General features: G+C 40.1%; 1 protein-coding gene across 1 annotated transcript in view; it reads left to right on the top strand.

Annotated features, from left to right (window-relative positions):
- The first annotated feature begins 4,503 nt into the window (after positions 1-4,503).
- Positions 4,504-19,696, top strand: part of SEC63 (SEC63 homolog, protein translocation regulator) — a 73,515-nt gene continuing 58,322 nt past the window's right edge. The window contains exon 1 of the mRNA XM_053913621.1: positions 4,504-4,800. Coding sequence (XP_053769596.1) covers positions 4,677-4,800 — 124 coding nt within the window. The 5' untranslated portion in view covers positions 4,504-4,676. The remainder of the gene's footprint in view (positions 4,801-19,696) is intronic.

Here is a 19,696-nt window from a genome sequence, read left to right as displayed (position 1 = left end):
AATACATTTTCAACTCTTTAATCTGCTTTGGTAAAAAAAATCATATTTTAGTTTGGCCTGGAGGTTAGCAAATAAATGCAATTTGTTCAAAATGTTTGAACATGAACACTGAACAATTTGTTCATGGTTCAGTTCTGTTCAAGCCATTTTTATTCATGACCCCAAAGCTTCAATGAAAAGATGACTATTGCAGGAAAAAAGTCAGAAATGAACTATATATCATCAATAATTTATATTGCCATAAGATAAAACTGGTTATCTTTATACAAATGCTGACTAAAACATGTAATCAGAGTAAGAAAAAATAATCTGTTCAGCATTTTTGTTTTTTGTTTTTAAAATTTTTAATATATTTTATTGATTATGCTATTACAGTTGTCCCATTTCACGCCCCCCCCCCCCCCCCCCCCCCCCCGCTTTACTCCCCTCCACCCTGATGCGGACTCTGGCCAGTGGGGTCCATGTGACTGGGATGAACAAATTCGCATGGATTACAGAAGTCCTGTGGAGAAAAAGGAATGGCATGGCCACTCTCTGAGTGAGAGAGGGCCCTGACCCCTGCCTGGAAAAGCTTTTATTGCTTTTCTGGGCACATTACATTGAGGATGGTCCTCATGTACTATGCACAGTTTCGCTTTAGTTGGTTACCTTTTACAGATAACAAAGGAAAGAATCTTGCTGATTACTTCAAAGAGAAGGATATTTTCAGATGCAAGGGGAGGAGTGACTGAAGTGGTTACACTCCAAACTTGGGAGGTTTAGCATAGATTTTAGGAAGTTACCTTAAAGCTATGCAGTAAACATTTGCTGCCTCAATTCAGGGTGAGGGAGTTTTAGCAAACAGCAAGCCTCAAAGCAGCCTAGGTACAATGCAGGCCTGATTCCCCATGGGAAAACCTATCTGTGGGCTCAGTTCCTGTGTGCTGACTCACTCCCTGCTGGTTTTCCAAATCAGGGGCAGGGCTACATTCATCATGCCATGCAGATAGGTTCCCTATACTGCCCTGCACACCCCCTCCCACCCACATTCCCCTCCCACCCCCACTTTAGTTCATGTCTGTGGGTCATACATATAATTCTTTGGCTTCCACATTTCCTATACCATACTTAACCTCCCCCTATTTTCTACTTACCATTTATGCCTCTTATTTCCCCATTCTCCACTCCCCTTCCCCACTGATAACCCTCCATGCGATCTTCATTCTGTTCCTGTTCTAGTTGTTTGCTTAGTTCATTTCTATTTTTGTTTTTAAGTTCAGTGAGTTTGCTGTCATTCTCCTGTTCATATTTTTGATCTTCTTCTTTTTCTTAGATAAGTTCCTTTAACATTTCACATAATAAGGGCTTGGTGATGATGAATTCGTTTAACTTCACCTTATCTGGGAAGCACTTTATCTGCCCTTCCATTCTAAATGATAACTTTGCTGGATACAGTAATCTTGGATGTAGGCCCTTGCCTTTCATGACTTTGAATACTTCTGTCCAACCCCTTCTTCCCTGCAAGGTCTCTCTTGAGAAATCAGCTGATAGTCTTATGGGAACTCCTTTGTAGGTAACTGTCTCCTTTTCTCTTTCTGCTTTTAAGATTCTCTCCTCTTTAATCTTGGCTAATGTAATTATGATGTGCTTTGGTGTGTGCTTCCTTGGGTCCAACTTCTTTGAAACTCTCTGAGCTTCCTGGACTTCCTGGAAGTCTGTTTCCTTTGCCAGATTGGGGAAGTTCTCCTTCATTATTTGTTCAAATAAGTTTTCGACTCCTTGCTCTTCCTCTTCTCCTTCTGGTACCCCTATGATTTGGATGTTGGAATGTTTAAAGATGTCCTGGAGGTTCCTAAGTGTCTCCTCATTTTTTTGAATTCTTGTTTCTTCATTCTGTCCTGGTTGAATGTTTCTTTCTTCCTTCTGGTCCACATCATTGATTTGAGTCCTGGTTTCCTTCCCATCACTGTTGGTTTCTTGTACATTTTCCTTTATTTCCTTAGCTTAGCCTTCATTTTTTTCATTTAATTTGTGACCATATTCAACCAATTCTGTGACCATCTTGATTATCAGTTTTGAACTGTGTATCTGATAGGTTCGCTATCTCTTCATTGCTTAGTTGTATTATTTCTGGAGCTTTGATCTGGTCTTTCATTTTGGCCATTTTTTGTTGTTGTTGTCTTCGTGTACCTGTTAGGTAGTAAGGGGTGGAACCTTAGGTGTTCACCAGGGCAGGGCAACCCACGTGGCTGCACTGTGAAGCTGTATGTGGGGGAGGGGTCCGAGAGGGAAGAGTGCTCCCCTCTCTGCTGGCTTTCAGTCTCTTCCCCTGCTACCCACAATCAAATTGGACCCTTCTGTTGCTGATTCCTGGGTGGGCGGGCTTGTGCATGCTCTAGGCCCCTGTGGGTCTCTCCAAAGAACTCTCCTGTGAGGCTGGGAGTTTCTCCTGCTGCTGCCTCAACCCCCACAGGTGTTTTCAGTCATAGGCTTTGAGGCTTTATTTCCCCACGCTGGAACCCTGGGTTGCAAGGTCTGTCTTGCTCCCCAGTTGTTCCTCCTGGTTTATCTGCGTTCGAATGTGGGACTGCCCAGTCTGCCAGCTCCCGCCTTGCCAGGAGTCCTCTCCACCTAGTTGCCCATCTCCGCCCCTCCTACCGGGCTGGGTGAGTGTTTCTTCTTTAACTCCTTGGTTGTCGGACTTCCATACAGTTTGATTTTTTGTCAGCTCTGGTTGTTTTTTGTTTTTAAATTGTTGTCCTTCTTTTGGTTGTGTGAGGAGGCACAGTGTGTCTACCTACGCCTCCATCTTGGCCAGAAGTCCTGTTCAGCATTATTAAAACCTGGGAAGACTTTACAAATTCAACATAAACAAAAGAAACTTTAAGATCCTACCTACATCAGCTGAGCCAATTTTATGACTAATTTGTTTCTGAAGCAAAGCAAATTGTTCTGGGCACCTCAGCATTGGGTGATCACAATACTGTACTTCCTTCATAGTCCACACCACTTTCATTTCTATGTTTTGTTTTCTTCCCTCTGAATAGTCTCTGAAAACTTTATACAGAAAAAAGTGAGAAGGGAAATGCAGAGAAAATGATTTTCTGAAATTTCCTTTCAAATGGGTAGGTAGGACATTTCAAAGGGAAGAGAGAATCCGTGTGAACATAGTCCATTATGAAGGAAAACATTACTGATAATGAGAAACACTAGTTTTGAGGATATGATATAAAAGATGATATATGACCAAATTTATCTTCCAACAATGGAAGGTGTATTAAAAGAAACTTAGTAAACAGAATATAAAGTCTTAAAATGACTTTTTGAAATACAGTGTAATATGTGGTATATGGCTATTACACAGTTTTTGCTTTGAAAAGCATTTTCACTGTAATCGCTTTAATCTTCACAACCACTCTTTGAGGTTTGGGTCGAGTGAGCCTTTCCTTTTCATCCACAGAGGGGAGATGGAGACTCTGGGCTGCCTGGGATCGCAGGGTCATTCCTAGATCAAGGGCAACAGCTCTCTCCACTCCCAGCCCAGCTGACACCTGTCTCTGGATCTCACAGCCAACAGAAGAAAGGCTCCTTAGAGCAACTGCTCCTCCAGCGGTTCCTCCTTAAAGCGCATATTCCTGCCCACATCCTGTGGGGAGTGCTGGGCCGCTCTCAGGGAAACTTTAAGGTCCATGACAAGTTGGTGGTCAAGGGAACTGGCTTTGTGGCATCAGAGTGACCTGGGTTTGAATCCCCAGACTGCGTGATTTAGGCAATCTAAGTCTTAATTTCCTCATTTGGGTAGTGGACATGCTCTGATTTTTTCCAAGGGATTTACTGACAAATGATATAAAGCAATCAAGGACTTAGCTTACTGCCTGGGTCGAAGAAATGCTGTTGGGAGACTATAAATATTAACCTGGGATGGACAGGTCATCGTCTCTAACGGCTTGGGGGAATGTCCATTTGCAAAATAGGCGCAGTAGACCTCAATCTTTTCATAACAAACATTACTTTGCAAACAAAACCCTCACCAGCCTCCCCTGTGCCGCTCTATTCCCCATGACCCTTGTTTCCAGAATTTTGGGACTGCAGGAGTGGATCCGAACGTAAGAGAACATTATTATCAACCAGGTACATTAAAAAGCGAGAAGGCAGGAGAGGGTGAGGTAGGGATAGGAGAGAGGAGGCAAGAAAGTTCTGTGCAGAGTAGCTGCGACCCCAGTCCCAGCCAGGTGGACCGCCCGCACCCACTACTCGGCGGAAGCCTTCGCTGGGACTCTACAAGCCGACCCCCTGGACCCGGGGTGGGTCCCTGGGAAAGCAAGCAAAGAGAGAAGGTAAAAGGACTCTCGGACTAGAAAGGGTCCCAGGGTAGAATCCGGAGAAACCTGAGGGGCGGGGCCGAGGGCGGGACCTCCCGGAGTTCCACGGCTGCGCGCCACGTCACCCTTAGGCAGCGTGTGAAGGAGAGGCAGGGGTGGGACCAGCCGAGAGGGGCGGGACCTGCTTCTTCTCGCGAGAGCTGGTGACGGGAGCGGTGGTAGCGGCGGCGTGTCCGTGAGAGTAGCGTGGGGGTGGGGAGGAGAGGCGGCGTCGGCGTCCGAGCTACGCCACACCGGGCTGGGCGCTCGGTGTCAGGGCGCTGAGTGGGGTCGCCGGGGTGTTGGTGAGAGGAGGGAGGCAGAGGTGGGTGTGCCATGGCGGGGCAGCAGTTTCAGTACGATGACAGCGGGAACACCTTCTTCTACTTCCTCACCTCCTTCGTGGGGCTGATCGTGATCCCGGCCACATACTACCTCTGGCCCCGAGACCAGAATGCCGGTGAGTTTCTCTTGCAGCTGCCCGCAGACCTGCTCAGGCCCCTCCGGCCCTCCGGCCCCGCCGCTCCCGCCCGCTCCGCCCCGTCCAGCTTGCCATGTCCGGGGTGAGAGCACCGAGCCCGGGCCCCACCGGTGGCGGACGCCTGGACGCTAGAGCGGGCCGCGCAGGCGGTGCTTCCCTCCCTGCCTCCCCGGGCTCCTCTCCACCACCCTGCATTGTCCTCCTCGGGAATTTCGCTTCGCACCCTCTTCCCCCATTGTTCTGGACGCTCTTTCCAGCCTCCTCCTGTCTCTTTGTGTTCTCTGCCTCTGGTTTTTATTATGTATTTTTCTTTACGGAGGGAGCATGATGAGATGAGAGATTGGGAATTGCCAGTGAGAGAAGAGTTAGCAAAGGAGGAAGCCGAAGGTGCAGACGCAACTCTGAGCCCCCAAACCACGGTCCTCTTCCTCCCACACCCCCGTTTTCCCTGTCGCAGCTGTCGTTACAGATGTTCTGGGTGCCGTCTGAGCTGGGTGGAATGTTTAGGATTCCATCTGAGCTCACCAGCTGCCCCTCCCCCCGTCCCTTTCCCTGTTGCTTTCTCATTTGGTAACTCACACTTGTGGTGGTTATTCCCCTTAGCAAAAATAGGCTTTTCTCTATTTTCCTATTCTTTGGCGTTTCCTGTTTATAGCGCAAAAAGTGCAAGTACGAAGGTTTAAGTCTTGCAGGTAGTTCCTCCTGTAGGTAGTTACGAGGTAGCTGGGTCTTTTGCTTTTAGTTACAAGTCTTTTCACATTAAATAACACCGGATTAGAACCCAAAATAATATAGATTCTTGTCAAGGCATTTTAGTTTCGGTCATGCTTGGATTCCATTTGTTTCACTCTACTAGGAATATGGCAGGTGATATTCTTAAAGCTGATGGAACTGTAAGGCCGTAGTAGGTCAGTTATGGAAGTGTTAACACTAACTCATAGGTTTTGAGTATTAACAACATTTTGGGAGAGCTTCTACTTCCCAAGAGCTGTGTTAACTTGATTAAATATCTCCCCTCAACTTGGGTGTGGTGGAGGTCTAGACTGTACTGTACTTTGGGGATATAGTTAACACTGAAGCACTGAATCAGCTCAGAACTTGTGCTTTAAGACTGCTTCGTTGCTTTGCAACATTCTGGAGTTACATAATGGAACTAAATTAAAATTGAATATAGGATAAATAATAAAGGATTCTGTCCTTTTGTACATTTAACCACAATGCAAATAACCATTAGGTGCAGAGTTCTGACTAAAGTTACCTGTTTTCTCATTCAGTGGACAGTTTATGGAAATTGGATTTTGGTCTGCTGTGTCTTTTTTTCCCTAAGTTTACTTAAATTCTCCGGGTTCTTTGGACAGTAGTTGCGTATAAGTGATGAAGTCTTAATACCATAATGGTTTCCCTTTATCTGCAGAACCTAGGCCATTCTGGTAATTTTTTAAAGGTTTTATTTATTTAGAGAGGGGAAGAGAGGGGAAAAAAGATGGAGGGAAACGTGTGAGGGAAACATCTATCAATTGTGGCTTGCGCACCCCCAGCTGGGAACCGGGCCCACAGCTCAGGCATGTGCCCTGACTGGGAATCGAACTCATGACCTTTTGGTTCACAGGCTGGTGCTCAACCCACTGAGTCATGCCAGCCAAGGCAGCATTCTGGTAATTTTATTTCAAGTAAAAAGAATGCATTTTTCAGTGCAGTAGTTTATCACTTATCACTTACCTGTATTTACAGTTGGTTGTGTGGAAGGCAAAAGGGTATTGGGAGAGAAGGTAGGTTTGGTTCGAGTATGTTGCAAACAGCTGCCCTGATTTCAGAAATTAGTCATTTTAATGTTATATTTTCATGGTGGGTTTTGTATTATAAAATTTGCCTGGTAACATATCAGCGATTTTCAGCTGGTGTGCCACAAGTACTTTTAAACATGCAGCACCTGGCTATTTAGTCAGGAGCACTGACCTCTTTTCCCTTAGATCATCATGTAAGAAAATGACGACCACCAACACAACAGTGGCTGTCCGGTGTGAACGAATCAAAATTATACCTATTTCTTTAGTCAGATCAGCAAAAGATATGACCAAATCATTTTTTGGTGTGCCACAGAATTTTAATAATTAGCTTATGAGTGCCACGAGATGAAAAAGGTTGAAAATTGCTGATATATCATAGGCAGGTCATACCGTGCCCCTTCAGCATATAGCTGGTCTTTGGAAAAGGGGTAGGGGATTAATATTGACTGTAAGTCAATATGGACTTCAAATGTTAGTTTATTTAATCCTCCTAAAAATACAAGGAACTAGGTACTATTATTATCACCTTCATTCTTCCATGAAGAGACTGGCTCAGAGCTTAAGTAACTTTCCTCTGTGGTGGAGCCAGGTTTGCTGTGCTTCCAAGCCCTCTGTTGTTTCCATATTGCTAGATAAAAAGTTAGGTGTTCATCTGTCCCTTCTTCACAGCTGGCTCTCTGCTTGTGACTTGAATTAGTTAGTAGATGTGCACATGGTGATGTATTTGTTTGGTCTTGTCCAAAAGTGCATTATAAAAATTAAGGTGGATTGAAATGCTATTCTAATCATCGTGAAAATTGGTGGACACTACTTGGATTTTTTTGTGTTTCTAACATAAGAGAGTTGTTTCTTTTGAATTACAGTGGTTTTAAACATTACAGATGTTTTGTCATAGTGACTTTTTCCCCAAAGTCCAGTTGCAGTGTCTTGAATATCACAGAGAAATCTTTTTTTAAAAGCTATTACCTCATTACTTTATTTATTTAATTTTGGAGGGAGACTTTGTTTAATAAAATTATATAGGTTTTGGCTCTATAATTCTGTAATACATCATCTGTATGTTGTATCATGGGTTCACTACCCAAAATCTCTTTCCACCACCATTTATCCCGCTATACCATCTTCTAACTCCCCCCACCCCTCTTTCCTTCTGATAATCAGCATATCACTGAGAAATCTTGACTTACAGATTTACCCAAAGCTCTGGAAAGAAAAATTTTTTCATACGTTTGCCGCAAAATAATTTAGTGACTTGTACCAACAGGAGACTACTTACAATCTTTGTGCTTCTCACTTAAAAAGTTATCATATTTTGCTGTTGTAGTATTTGTTTGTTTGTTTGAACTGCTTTAGACCCTCTGGGAGTTTGTTATGGTGGAACCATACTGTCTTTTTAAAATTTGAGAAGTTCTGAAGTATATCTGTTCTCAAAGATTTTGAATACAGGATGTAGATCTGTAATAGTGTTTTTCAATAATAAATAGGATATTTTAATATTTGATTTTGAAGCTTATTTTAGTTGTCCTTTGAAACTAAGTAGCCAGTACAAAAATGTAGGCATATCATTTTAAATTTCAGAGTTTTTATTGGCAATCTTGGTTTTTCAGTGATGTCCTCTGTATAAAGGCATGAAAAGATTTTCTTTGCCAGCAATTACACAACCTTAAAGTTCAGTTTAAGTAATCTTTAGGGATTTTTTTGGTTTTTTTAAGATGACACTTTGGGGGCTCTCAGTTTCGTGGTTGATAGTTGTTTTAGTGTAGTTCATTTGGAATTATTGGGCTCTCAAGAAACATGGCACCATTTCACAGACTGTAAAATCTAGGGTTTGAAAAATAGAAATAGCTTGGTCATTGGTGTATTTGACATGTTAATTGAAGTTACTCTGTTATCCAAAACATTACCAGTGGAATCCTTTTACTTTGCTGTTTGTTCTTTTGGGCTAAGTGTTCTTATAATTAATACCTCTTTTATTATTTGGAGGGTCCTATTTATTGTACTCTCTTGATTGTTTACAAATTGGCTGAATAAGATGACTGAATACTTTTCCAGACCATGTGGACAGAAGCTCTATGTGAAATAATAACATGGAGGGTTTAGATTTCCTTAGAATAGTAGTTCTCAATCCTGGCTACACATTAGAATTACTTGTTTAAAAACACTTACTTATACCCATCCCCAAAATATTGTGTGTTTTTTAAAAGGTCCATGTGTGATTGTAAATTGTAGCTAGTTTGAGAAGTGCTTCTTTAGCTTTGAGAAGTGCTGCTAAGAGGAGAACTTCCTTTTGAGGAAAAACTGGTTTAAGAGGAGAACTAGTCTTTTGATGGTATTGTCATTTTGGGGAGGTTAGTGTATTGCTTTTGTTACATGCTCTTTGTTTAAAACAAAACAAAACAAAACCCCAAGCCCTCTAATGTTTTAACTTTTTTTTTTAAAGATTTTATTTATTTATTTTTAGAGAGGGAAAGGGAGGGAGAAAGAGAGGGGAGAAACATCAATGTGTGGTTTCCTCTTGCATGCCCGCTACTCGGGACTGGACCCGCAACCCAGGCATGTGCCCTGACTGGGAATCGATCTGGGAACCCTTTGATTTGCAAGCCAGAGCTCAGTCCACTGAGCCATATCAGCCAAGGCTAATATTTTAACCTTTTTGTTTTATAAAGCTAAGAAGCACTTACAGTAGAATAATGCTGTAAAGTTTGTAGTTGAAGCCAAATATTTTTGTTAAACTAACCATACAGGCTTATGGTGACATGTGACAAGAGAAAATAACTGCTTGTAATTTTTAGAATTTCAAATAAGAGCATGCTTTTATTCTTTCATAGGTTAAGGATTATAGACCCTTTGAATTGAGATAAAATATATCATTCCTTTTTTCATGTTTTTAAACAAATTTTATTTTGTTTATGCTATTATAGTTGTCCTCATTTTTTCCCCCATATCCGTCCTCCACCTGGTACCCCCACTTCCTCAGGCAATCCCCATGTCATTGTTCATGTCCATGAACATGGGTCATGTGTATAAGTTTTTTGGCTTCTCCATTTCCTATACTGTACTTTACATCCCCATGGCTATTCTGTAACTACCTATTTGCACGTCTTAATCCCCTCACCCATCATCCCCCTCCCATCTGGCAAGCCTGAAAAGGTTCTCCTTACCCACGAATCTGTCTCTGTTCTTTTTCTTTGCTTAGTTTTTTAGATTCAGTCGTTGATAGGTATGTATTTTTGCCATTTTATTGTTTTTAGTTTTCATCTTCTTTTCCTTAAATAAGTCCTTTTAACATTTCATATAATGATGGTTTGGTGAGAGTGAACTTTTTTAGTTTTCCCTTTTCCAGGAAGTTCTATATCTGCCCTTCGATTCTAAATAGCTTTGCTGGGTAGAGCAATCTTGGCTATAGGTCCTTGCTTTTCATGACTGAATATTTCTTGCCAATCCCTTCTAACCTGCAGTTTCTTTCGAGAAGTCAGCTGACAGTCTTATGGGAACTTCCCTGTAGATAACTAACTTCTTTTCCTTTGCTGCATTTAAGATTCTCTCTTTATCTTTCACTTTTCACATTTTCATTATGATGTGTCTTGGAGTGGGGCTCTTTATATCCACCATGCTTGGGACTTTCTGTGCTCTTGGACTTGCATGTCTATTTCCTTCACCAAATTAGGGAAGTTTTCTTTAACTATTTTTTCAAATACAGTCTTAATTTATTGCTTTTTCTCTTCTTCTGGCACCCCTATGATACAAATGTTGGACTTCTTGAAATTGTCCCAGAGGCTGCTTCTACTACCCTCATTTTTTTGGATTCTTTTTTCTTCTTGTTGTTTTTTGTTTCCTTATGTTCCAAACTAGTGATTTGATTCTCAGCTTCATCCCCTCTACTGTTGTTTCCCTGTAAATTGTTTACTTCAATTAGTGTATCCTTCATTTCTGACTGGATCTTTTTTGTGCTGCTGAGGGCCTAAGTTCCTTGAGCATTCTTATAACCGGTGTTTTGAACTCTGCCTCTGATAGATTGCTTGTCTCTCTTTCATTTAGCTCTTTTTCTGGAGTTTTGATCTGTTCTTTCATTCATGCCATGTTTCTTTGTCTCCTTGTTTTGGCAGCCCGTCTGTGTTTGTTTCTATGTATTAGGTAGAGCTGTTTTGACTTCATGTCTTGGTAGTGTGGTATAATGTAGTAGGTGTCCTATAGGGTCTGTTGACACAGCTGCCCCTATTACCCAGGCTGGGTGCTGGAGGTAAGCCCTTTGTGTGGGCTGAGTACATGCTCCTCTTTTAATTGAGCCTTGCTTGCTGCTGGCAGATGAATCAGCTGCAGGGGTTGGCTGTGACCACTTACCAACAACCTCCACCCTGTGTGGAGGATCATCTGTGCAGGGCCAGGGTGGTGGTGCTCCCAAGTGGTCTATAGCTGTATGCTGGGGTTTTCCAGGTGGTGCAGGCCAAGACCAGCCCCCACCTGTGTTTTGCCTGGGGCCACCTTGCCTGAGCTACAATGTGAGATGCCTGCTACTTGTGCTGGGCTTGGAGATTCCCAGGGGAAGGAAGCCAAGGTGTGAATCTGGGCTGTCTGCTGCTAGTGCTGGGCCTGAGGCTCACTGAGGCCAGCTGTTGCTTGTTTGAGAGGATTTGGGAAGTTGTGAAGCATGAGCTTAGACCAGCCATTCATATGGAAAAGCAGTTTGGGCACCCCAGTAAATTGGGTGGGGCAGAGTCTCTGGGGATGTCCAAGGCTGGTCAAACAGTGTTAGGTTAATGGAGTCTCAGATATGGCCCCAGCTTGCTGGCTCAGTGGCTCTGTGGGGGGTGGGGGGGGCTCAGAAAAGGGACTGTGGCTTCTGCTTGCTTTGATGCCTGACACCCCAGTTTCTCCCAGTATGCCACTGGTTCCTTTAAAGCCACTACCCCAGTGTCAGGGCTCAGAGGGAGTGAGTCTGAGTAGGTGAGTCTCTATGTGTCTTCTTTAAGAGGAACTGTATGGGACTCCCAAAGTTGCTTCCACCAACTCAATCCCTGCTGGTTTTTGCAGCTAGAAGTTGTGGGGACTTACCTTCCAGGCACTGGAACCCTGGGCTGGGGGTGCCTGGTGTTGGGCTGGGACTCCTTGCTCCCAAGATATTCCTTATGAATTTTTATCCACCGTATGTGGGTATGGAACCAGCCTGTTCTGTGTCTGTGCCCCTCCTACCAGTCTGGATGGATGTGGTTTCTTTAATTCTGTAGTTATCAGACTTCCATTCAACTTGATTACTGACAGTTCTGAGTGATGGTGGTTCTGTATTTTAGTTGTAACTTTGATGTGGTTGTGTGAAGAGGCAAGCCATGTCTGCCTACGCTGCCGTCTTGACCAGAAGTCCCTCAACTTTTTATTTTTTAAATTTATTTTTCAATTATAGGCAGTATACAATACTATATTAGTTTTAGGTATACCACATAGTAATTAGACATTTATATATCTTATGAAGTGATCACCCCAATAAATCTAGTATCCATTTGGCAACATACATAGTTATTATTGTTACAATATTATTGACTATATTCCCTATGCTGTACTTTACATCCCTATGACTGTTTTTAGAACTAGCAATTCATACTCCTTAATTCCTTCCACTTTTTCCTCCATCCTGCCTAACCCTGCTCCCATCTGGGGCCAGCAGTTTGTTTTCTGTATCTGTGAATTTGTTTCTGTTATGCTTGTTTGTCCATATTGTTTTTTAGATTCCACATATAAGTGAAATCATACAGTATTTATCTTTTTCTTACTTCACTTAGCACAATACCCTCTAGGTCCACCATGTTGTTGCAAAGGCAAGATTTCATTCTTTTTTATGGTTGAGCCGTATTCCATTGCATGTACATACTACATCTTCTTTATCCATTTGTCAATCGATGGGCACTTAGGTTGCCTCTCTATCTTGGCTATTGTAAATAATGCTGTAATGAACATAGGGGTGCATATATCTTTTCTAATTAGTTTTTTTGGATTTTTTCAGATAAATATGCAGAAATGGAATTGCTGAAAACTTACTGACTGACCTTACTCCTTGGTCATTTTCAATACTCACTGTGTGATCTTAGGCACATTGTTTAACTTCTGTGTGTTTCAGTTTACTTGTCTGTAAAATAGTGATGGTAGTTACCTGTTTCAGAGAATTAAAGTGAGGATTAAACAGATACCTGTAAAGTGTTAGAGCAGTGTCTGGCACATAGTGGGGCTGTTAGCTCCTACTGTTTTTGCTGGTCTTTGTGGAACAATTTCATTGGGAATTTATGTACTCAGACTTTTTTTATTGTTTGAAGGGATTAGTGAAACTTCTTTAAAAAGTTACATTTATTTTTCTTTGCTTGCTCCCTCTCCAGTGGTTCCAGCTCTGTGACCTGGGAATGTGAGTAGGAGTCCACTTTCAGTGCTTAGTGGTAGAGTAAGAAAACTCTGAAAAGTTAGAAGATTTGGTTTTAAGTTTCAGCCTAGTCCCTTTTAGTTATTTCTGAACTCTCAACCTCATTTTGTAGGGGTTGTAATAATAATTTGCCCTACCTATGCAAGAAGTGATTATGAGAAGCAAAGAAATAAATGCATATAAACAAGCTTGCAAAATTAAATGTACTATAGAAATTGCTTTATTTAGCAAATATTTATTTATAGAGTATTAACTTTGTACCAGATACAGCTTCTAGGTGATGAGTCAGATTTTTAAGTGCATATGATTTTTTTTTTTCTTAGTAAGTGGCACATATCCAGTGCAGAAGAGCACAAAGAAACAGAACCAATATTGCTTGTAATTCCATCACCCAAGCCTAATTAAGTATTTTGGTGTATGCTACTCCTGTGGGGATGACTTCAGACATAATTTCTCCTCTTGTGCAGCAACGCCCCACATCCCCCTCCAGTCTGAGAGGGATGATTGTGATCCTCCTTATTTTAGCTCTACTGGTGTTCATTGCATGTTTACTAGCCTCAAGGTGGAGAGTACCAAATGCACTCACAGTAGCACTTTAAGCTAGATTCATGTGTTATCCCAGTTTTATTAGTGAAAAAAAATGGAGTCCTAGCTCTCTAGGTAACTAACTTGCCTAAAGCCATATAGCTACTAGGTAGAAGGTTGGGTGTTGGACCTAAATCTGTCTTATGTCAGAGATTCTCTTGTTAGCCACTACACTGTACTGCCTCCTGTAATTAATATAACATGTTATAATAAGTGTTAAAATGGCAAGTGGGAAGTGCTCTGGGAGTACAGAGGAAGGAATGAATAGTTCTTTTTTGGGATTTAGGTTTTTCATGCAGAAGAGAGGTGATTTACGATATATCTTAAAAGGTAAATGGGATAAGAGCATTGTAGATGTAGGGGAAAGCATATACAAAAATGAAATGTTCAGAAATAGTGAAAATTTAATGTGATTGACATTTAGGAGCAAATCAACCATTTTAGAAAGTTAATACTTTGTAAGTTATTGCATAAACAATGGAGATTTTAAAGTAGGGTAACAACATGGTCAGTTTTGCTTCTGTGGAGCCTTGTGTGAAGAATGGTTTGGTAGAAGGGGGTGGAGGGTGGTGGTGGCTAGGTGGAGAAAAAGTAGATGGAGAAGGAATCCATGTCAGAGGTTTATTAGTACATTGAGATGTCAGGATGTAGGGGAATGGGCAGATTAGAAAGAGAAATTCTGAAATAGTTTGGGCTGTTATGGAATGTAAGTACCATGGAGAGAATGAGAGAGTGGAGTACAGATTTTGAATTTTCACTCATCTCTGTCTTTACTTATTTCTCTTTTTCTTAAAAGCTGGTGATTGGCTCAATAATAACCTATTAATATTTATCAGTTTTGAGGATTGAGTGCAGGGAGAAGGATGGGGATGAACATTTTTATTTAAAATAAAATCTTGATCTGGATGGCTCAGTTGATTGGAGCATCATGCTGTACACCGAAAGGTTGTGGGTTCAATTCCTGGTCAGGGCCGTGCATAGGTTGCAGGTTCCATCACCGGTCTGGGTGTGTATGATCCTGGGTCTGGTACCGAGGCAACCAGTCGATGTGTCTCTCCCTTTGTCTCTCTCTCTCTAAAAGCAATGGAAAATTGTCCTTGGGTGAGGATTAAATAAATAAATAAATAAATAAATAAAAAATAAAATGAAATGCTGGTTTTATCATTGATTCAATTTATATAGATAATTTCTAATTATAGTAGAGTTGATTATTTCATTCTTGAGTGAATTGACTTATTAATTTATTAATTTATTTTTTTAAACAAAAACTGGCTAGTATCAGCCTTGTGTTCAAAGGAGTATATTTGATGAATGTGCATATTTAATTTAGAGCAGAAGAGATGTTAGAAATCTGAGAAGTTTGAATTGTTTTAAAATAAAGTCATTCCCACTGTGCTTTATTCTGACAGAAAGGGGTATCAGACATGTAGCACAGATACACTTAAGTCCTACACAGTAGAGGAAACCAGCTGGGAACTTGCCAGTGTGAATTACAGTACAACATTTAGACTTTATAGATGTGGTGCACACATTGGATTAATAAATGTGTTCTGTAAAGTTGTTTGTTTTTAAAGGTCATATCTCATACTTGCTTGATCTCGGAGAACCTGAAAAACAAAAATAAGCTTATTTTTATTTTCTCAGATGTTCATTTCCTTAATCATAGTTTTTATTCAGACATGAATAAGTGATGCGGACTCTGGCCGGTGGGGTCCTTGTGTTGTGGCTGGGACAAACAAATCACATGGATTACAGAAGTCCTGTGGAGAAAAAGGGATGGCATGGCCACTCTCTGAGTGAGAGAGGGCCCTGACCCCTGCCTGGAAAAGCTTTTATTGCTTTTCTGGGCACATTACATTGAGGATGGTCCTCATGTACTATGCACAGTTTCGCTTTAGTTGGTTACCTTTTACAGATAACAAAGGAAAGAATCTTGCTGATTACTTCAAAGAGAAGGATATTTTCAGATGCAAGGGGAGGAGTGACTGAAGTGGTTACACTCCAAACTTGGGAGGTTTAGCATAGATTTTAGGAAGTTACCTTAAAGCTATGCAGTAAACATTTGCTGCCTCAATTCAGGGTGAGGGAGTTTTAGCAAACAGCAAGCCTCAAAGCAGCCTAGGTACAATGCAGGCCTGATTCCCCATGGGAAAACCTATCTGTGGGCTCAGTTCCTGTGTGCTGACTCACTCCCTGCTGGTTTTCCAAATCAGGGGCTGGGCTACATTCACCATGCCACGCGGATAGGTTCCCTATAAATAAGGTTGTAACAGATATATCCATATTGTACTTGGACTTTCTTTTTTAAAATGTTACCTATTAACAGACTTTTGATAAGACATATTTTTGCAATCTCATCATCACATTGCTTCTTTGGAAAGTGTTGTTGTTCATTCTCTTAAGATGTTCCTTACATTTTGGAATTGTGTTTGTTATCAGTATGGTCGGAGGAATTTTCTCATGTAGACTCCAGATCTTGTTGGCTTTAGATTTTTGTCTGTTTAGTTAAATCTAGTGGTTATTGATTGAACATTTCAGTGTTTGCTTGTACAAACTAGGACCAGCAGATGATACAAAGATGGATGTAATCTAGTCCTGTTCTGATAGTGTGTAAACCTGGTTCGAGTGGAAGGATTCTAATTAGACGAGTACACAAATTACTAGATTGAGGGCATAACAGAATGTATAGTCCTACATTTTTAGAAAGCTATAACAATGTTAAAAAATTTAAACCTAATAATTCCACTTCTGGGACTCTTTGGAGAGTACAGTCCTTTTTATAACAAACTGGCTGTTGGCTTTTCTTTTGGACCTTGAAGTTTCTATAGCAAATTGAGCTAAAAGAAATGACAAGGAACTGGTTTGCTATCCAGCCCCCTCCCTGCCCAGAAATTTATATGCTGTATTCCTTGTCCCACACACTTTAGTACTGAAATCCTTGCTGCAGTTTTATTGACAGCACTTTTTTTTTTATACGCTTCTGTTTCACCAGAGTTTTTGTTAAAGGAATCTAATCAGTTGTTAACATCCCCTTGTTCTTACATTTTTTTGACCTGGATTTCTTACATATATTTACTGCTTTGGAGATATAGTTAGGATAGGTGTGATTAAGTTAATGAGAAGAGGAACACAGTATATTTTAAGCAATCTAGTTATTTTATTAGGGGAAGGTAGTTAAAATACAGTGATTAATCACACAGCCCTATGAATTGAAACCTGGGCACAACAAGTCCTATCTCTTTTCTTTAGTGATTACTTGCTGTTCCTTTGGTACCATTTATAACTTTGGGCAAGTTATTTAACCTCTCTGAGCCTCATCTTTTAAAAAAATGTATAATAATACATTCATAACCCCAAAGTGATGAGGGTGTCATTTAGGACACCCCTCTAAATACACCGCTAAATACATTCCTATGTACTAAATACATTCAACAAAGTCATTAAGCACCCACTATTTGCCAGACATTGTGTGTTAGGCGCTGGAATGTCAGGGTGAACAATACAAACGAGATCCTGTTCTCTTGACTCTTACATCCTAGTATGGGGAGGCAGTTGACATACCACATATGAACAATAAAAAATATCAGATAATGATAAATATTTTGTAGAGAAGTAGAGTATTCAGAGAATCTTCCTGAGGACATTTCTTCAAGCTGAATGACAAAAGAGAGTCAGCCATTCAAAGAGCTGAATTGGGTAGGAAAAACCTATTTCAGGCTGGAGGAAGAGTTGTGTACAAAAGCTTTTAAAGCAAGAAAGTTGGGCATATTCCAGGAACAGAAGACCAAAGTGGCAGGAGTGTGGCAGATGAGAATAATCTGGGATAAAATCAGAGAGGGAGCTGGGATGCATTATCTCTGTAAGTAAGGGTAAGAGGCTGGGATTTTATTTTAGATGCAATGGGAAACTATTGAAGGTTTATAAGCAGAGAAGTGACAAGATCTGACATATAGTTCTATTTCTCAGTGAAATGAAAACAAGTTTTTTGGCCAATTGGAACATACGTCCTTTTAAGGATGAAGTAATATCTACCTAAAATGTTTAAGTTATAAATTTTAGTTGCATATTTAAAAATCACATACTATAAAATATAGTACTTTAAAAAATAGTTTTATCCCTGCCCTGGCCAGGTAGCTCAGTTTGTTGGAGTGTTGTCCTATACACCAAAAGGTTTCAGGTTCGATCCTGGGTCAGGGCACATATCTAGGTTGCAGGCTGGGGCCTGTTCGTCAGTTGATTGATGTTTCTCTTTCTCATTGATGTTTCTCTCTCACTTTCCCTCTGGCTCTCTCTCTCTAAAATCAATAAACATATCCTAGGGTGAAGATTAAAAAGAGTTTTTTCCCTTAATATTTCAGGAAACAGTTTTCAAATTCTTCATGTATTCAACCTCAGTGTCTTTGTGATCACCAGAGCTATTTTTTGACTCACCTAACAGTTCTTCAGAATATGTATGTTTTGTTTACATTTGTTCAGGATATAGCACTTTTAGGTTCTGAATGTGATACCATCACTGGACAATTTATTCCAAGCCACAGGTGTGTCATTATGTAACATTCCATATTTTGATCATCCTGCAGATATACATTTTTAATCTCCATAATGTAGCCACTTGCTGTATTTTTAAAATGGTCTTTACAAAGGTTATTTACAGTGATAACACTTGTGATTGTGAGGTTTGCCTCACAATGACCTCTGAGTATGCCAAACTACCATCCATTAATTGAGACTTGGTGGGTGGTGGGGGGAGCCGCCTTACCCAGGCTGTTTTTGTTCCTTGGCTCTTTCAGTCTTTCAGAATGAAGTAATCAAGCTCGCCAGCTTGATTGTCCCGACAATGATATGTGCTCAACTCGCTGCAGATAGGCTTTGAATAGGTAGAAGAAACTGATACATAATATTTTTTAGACTTTTTAGGATGGGGAATGTGACCTTTTGATTCTTGGCACCATTTTCTTAGATCCTTTAGGATTTAGGAATAGTTTTAGGAGTCTTTGAATTTTGGAAAGAGAAGTGTGGTACATCTGTTTTTTTTAAATGAATTATCTGTATATCATTTGACTTTAATAATTACATTAAAAAGCATGTCCTAATATTTGTTTACAAGTGATTTTTATAGTCCTCAAAATATCAAAATTTTTAGATATATTTATCTGAACTAAAAACTGAAATCAGAGTTTTCTGACCAATTTGCGTTTGCTTAATTTTCATTTCATTGGTTTAACAGTGAGGACCGCCTTTGCCAGTTAGGTTACACAGCATATATTTTCTGTAAATTGATTGATCCAAGATAATTTGCAACTTCAAATTTTGGCAAGATATAGTTAACGTAGAAGATAAAGATATTTTATCTTTTATATTTATATTTTGCCACATGGGCAGAAGTGTACTTTTTATTTTTAAAAATAAGTTATATTATTTAGAGTTTTAACTGTTTTTAACATGTAGGATGTTTACAAGTTTCTTATAAGTGAAAGCATAGCATATTTTACTCTTATTTTAATAATGTATCAACGTGTAATATTTCTGTTGCCTGAGTAACATCAAAAAAATGTAGTGTCAGAAATTTTAACATGTAAAACCTTATAGATGTTAAACTTAAGTATGGTAAACTTATGGTATGTAATAAATCTTTGGTATGTGCCAAAGCATTTAGGGGTGAAATGTCTTGATGTCTACAACTTGCTGTAAAATAATTGAGAAAAAAAGGAAGGGGGAGGAAAGAGGAAGCTAAAGATAAAGCCACAGTTGCAAAATGTTAACAATTGGTTAATTTAGGTTAAAGATATTGTTCACTTTAATATTCTTTGAACTGTGCTGAAGGCTTGAAAATTTTTGAAATATAAAGTTGGGAAAATGTAATAGTCATAGTGATACAAAAAAAATAATTTTAAGAAGTTTGTGTCAGTATTATAACAAATGTCTTACCAGGGTAAAAGTAAATTAGGATAAAATTATATGGGGGAAGTAGAATGAAGGGCTTGTTTATGAATTTTTATAAATGGATGGTGGTGGGTATGTTTTTTAGATGTCATTGGTGCATTTAAAAGCAATGGAACTATTTTACTTTAAAATGTCAACTTTATGTCAGAAATGGCAT

Source organism: Desmodus rotundus, chromosome 11 (genome assembly GCF_022682495.2).
Source record: "Desmodus rotundus isolate HL8 chromosome 11, HLdesRot8A.1, whole genome shotgun sequence".
NCBI lineage: Eukaryota > Metazoa > Chordata > Mammalia > Chiroptera > Phyllostomidae > Desmodus > Desmodus rotundus.
The sequence above is the reverse complement of the archived record's forward strand: the minus strand, read 5'-3'. Positions and strand labels throughout refer to the sequence as shown.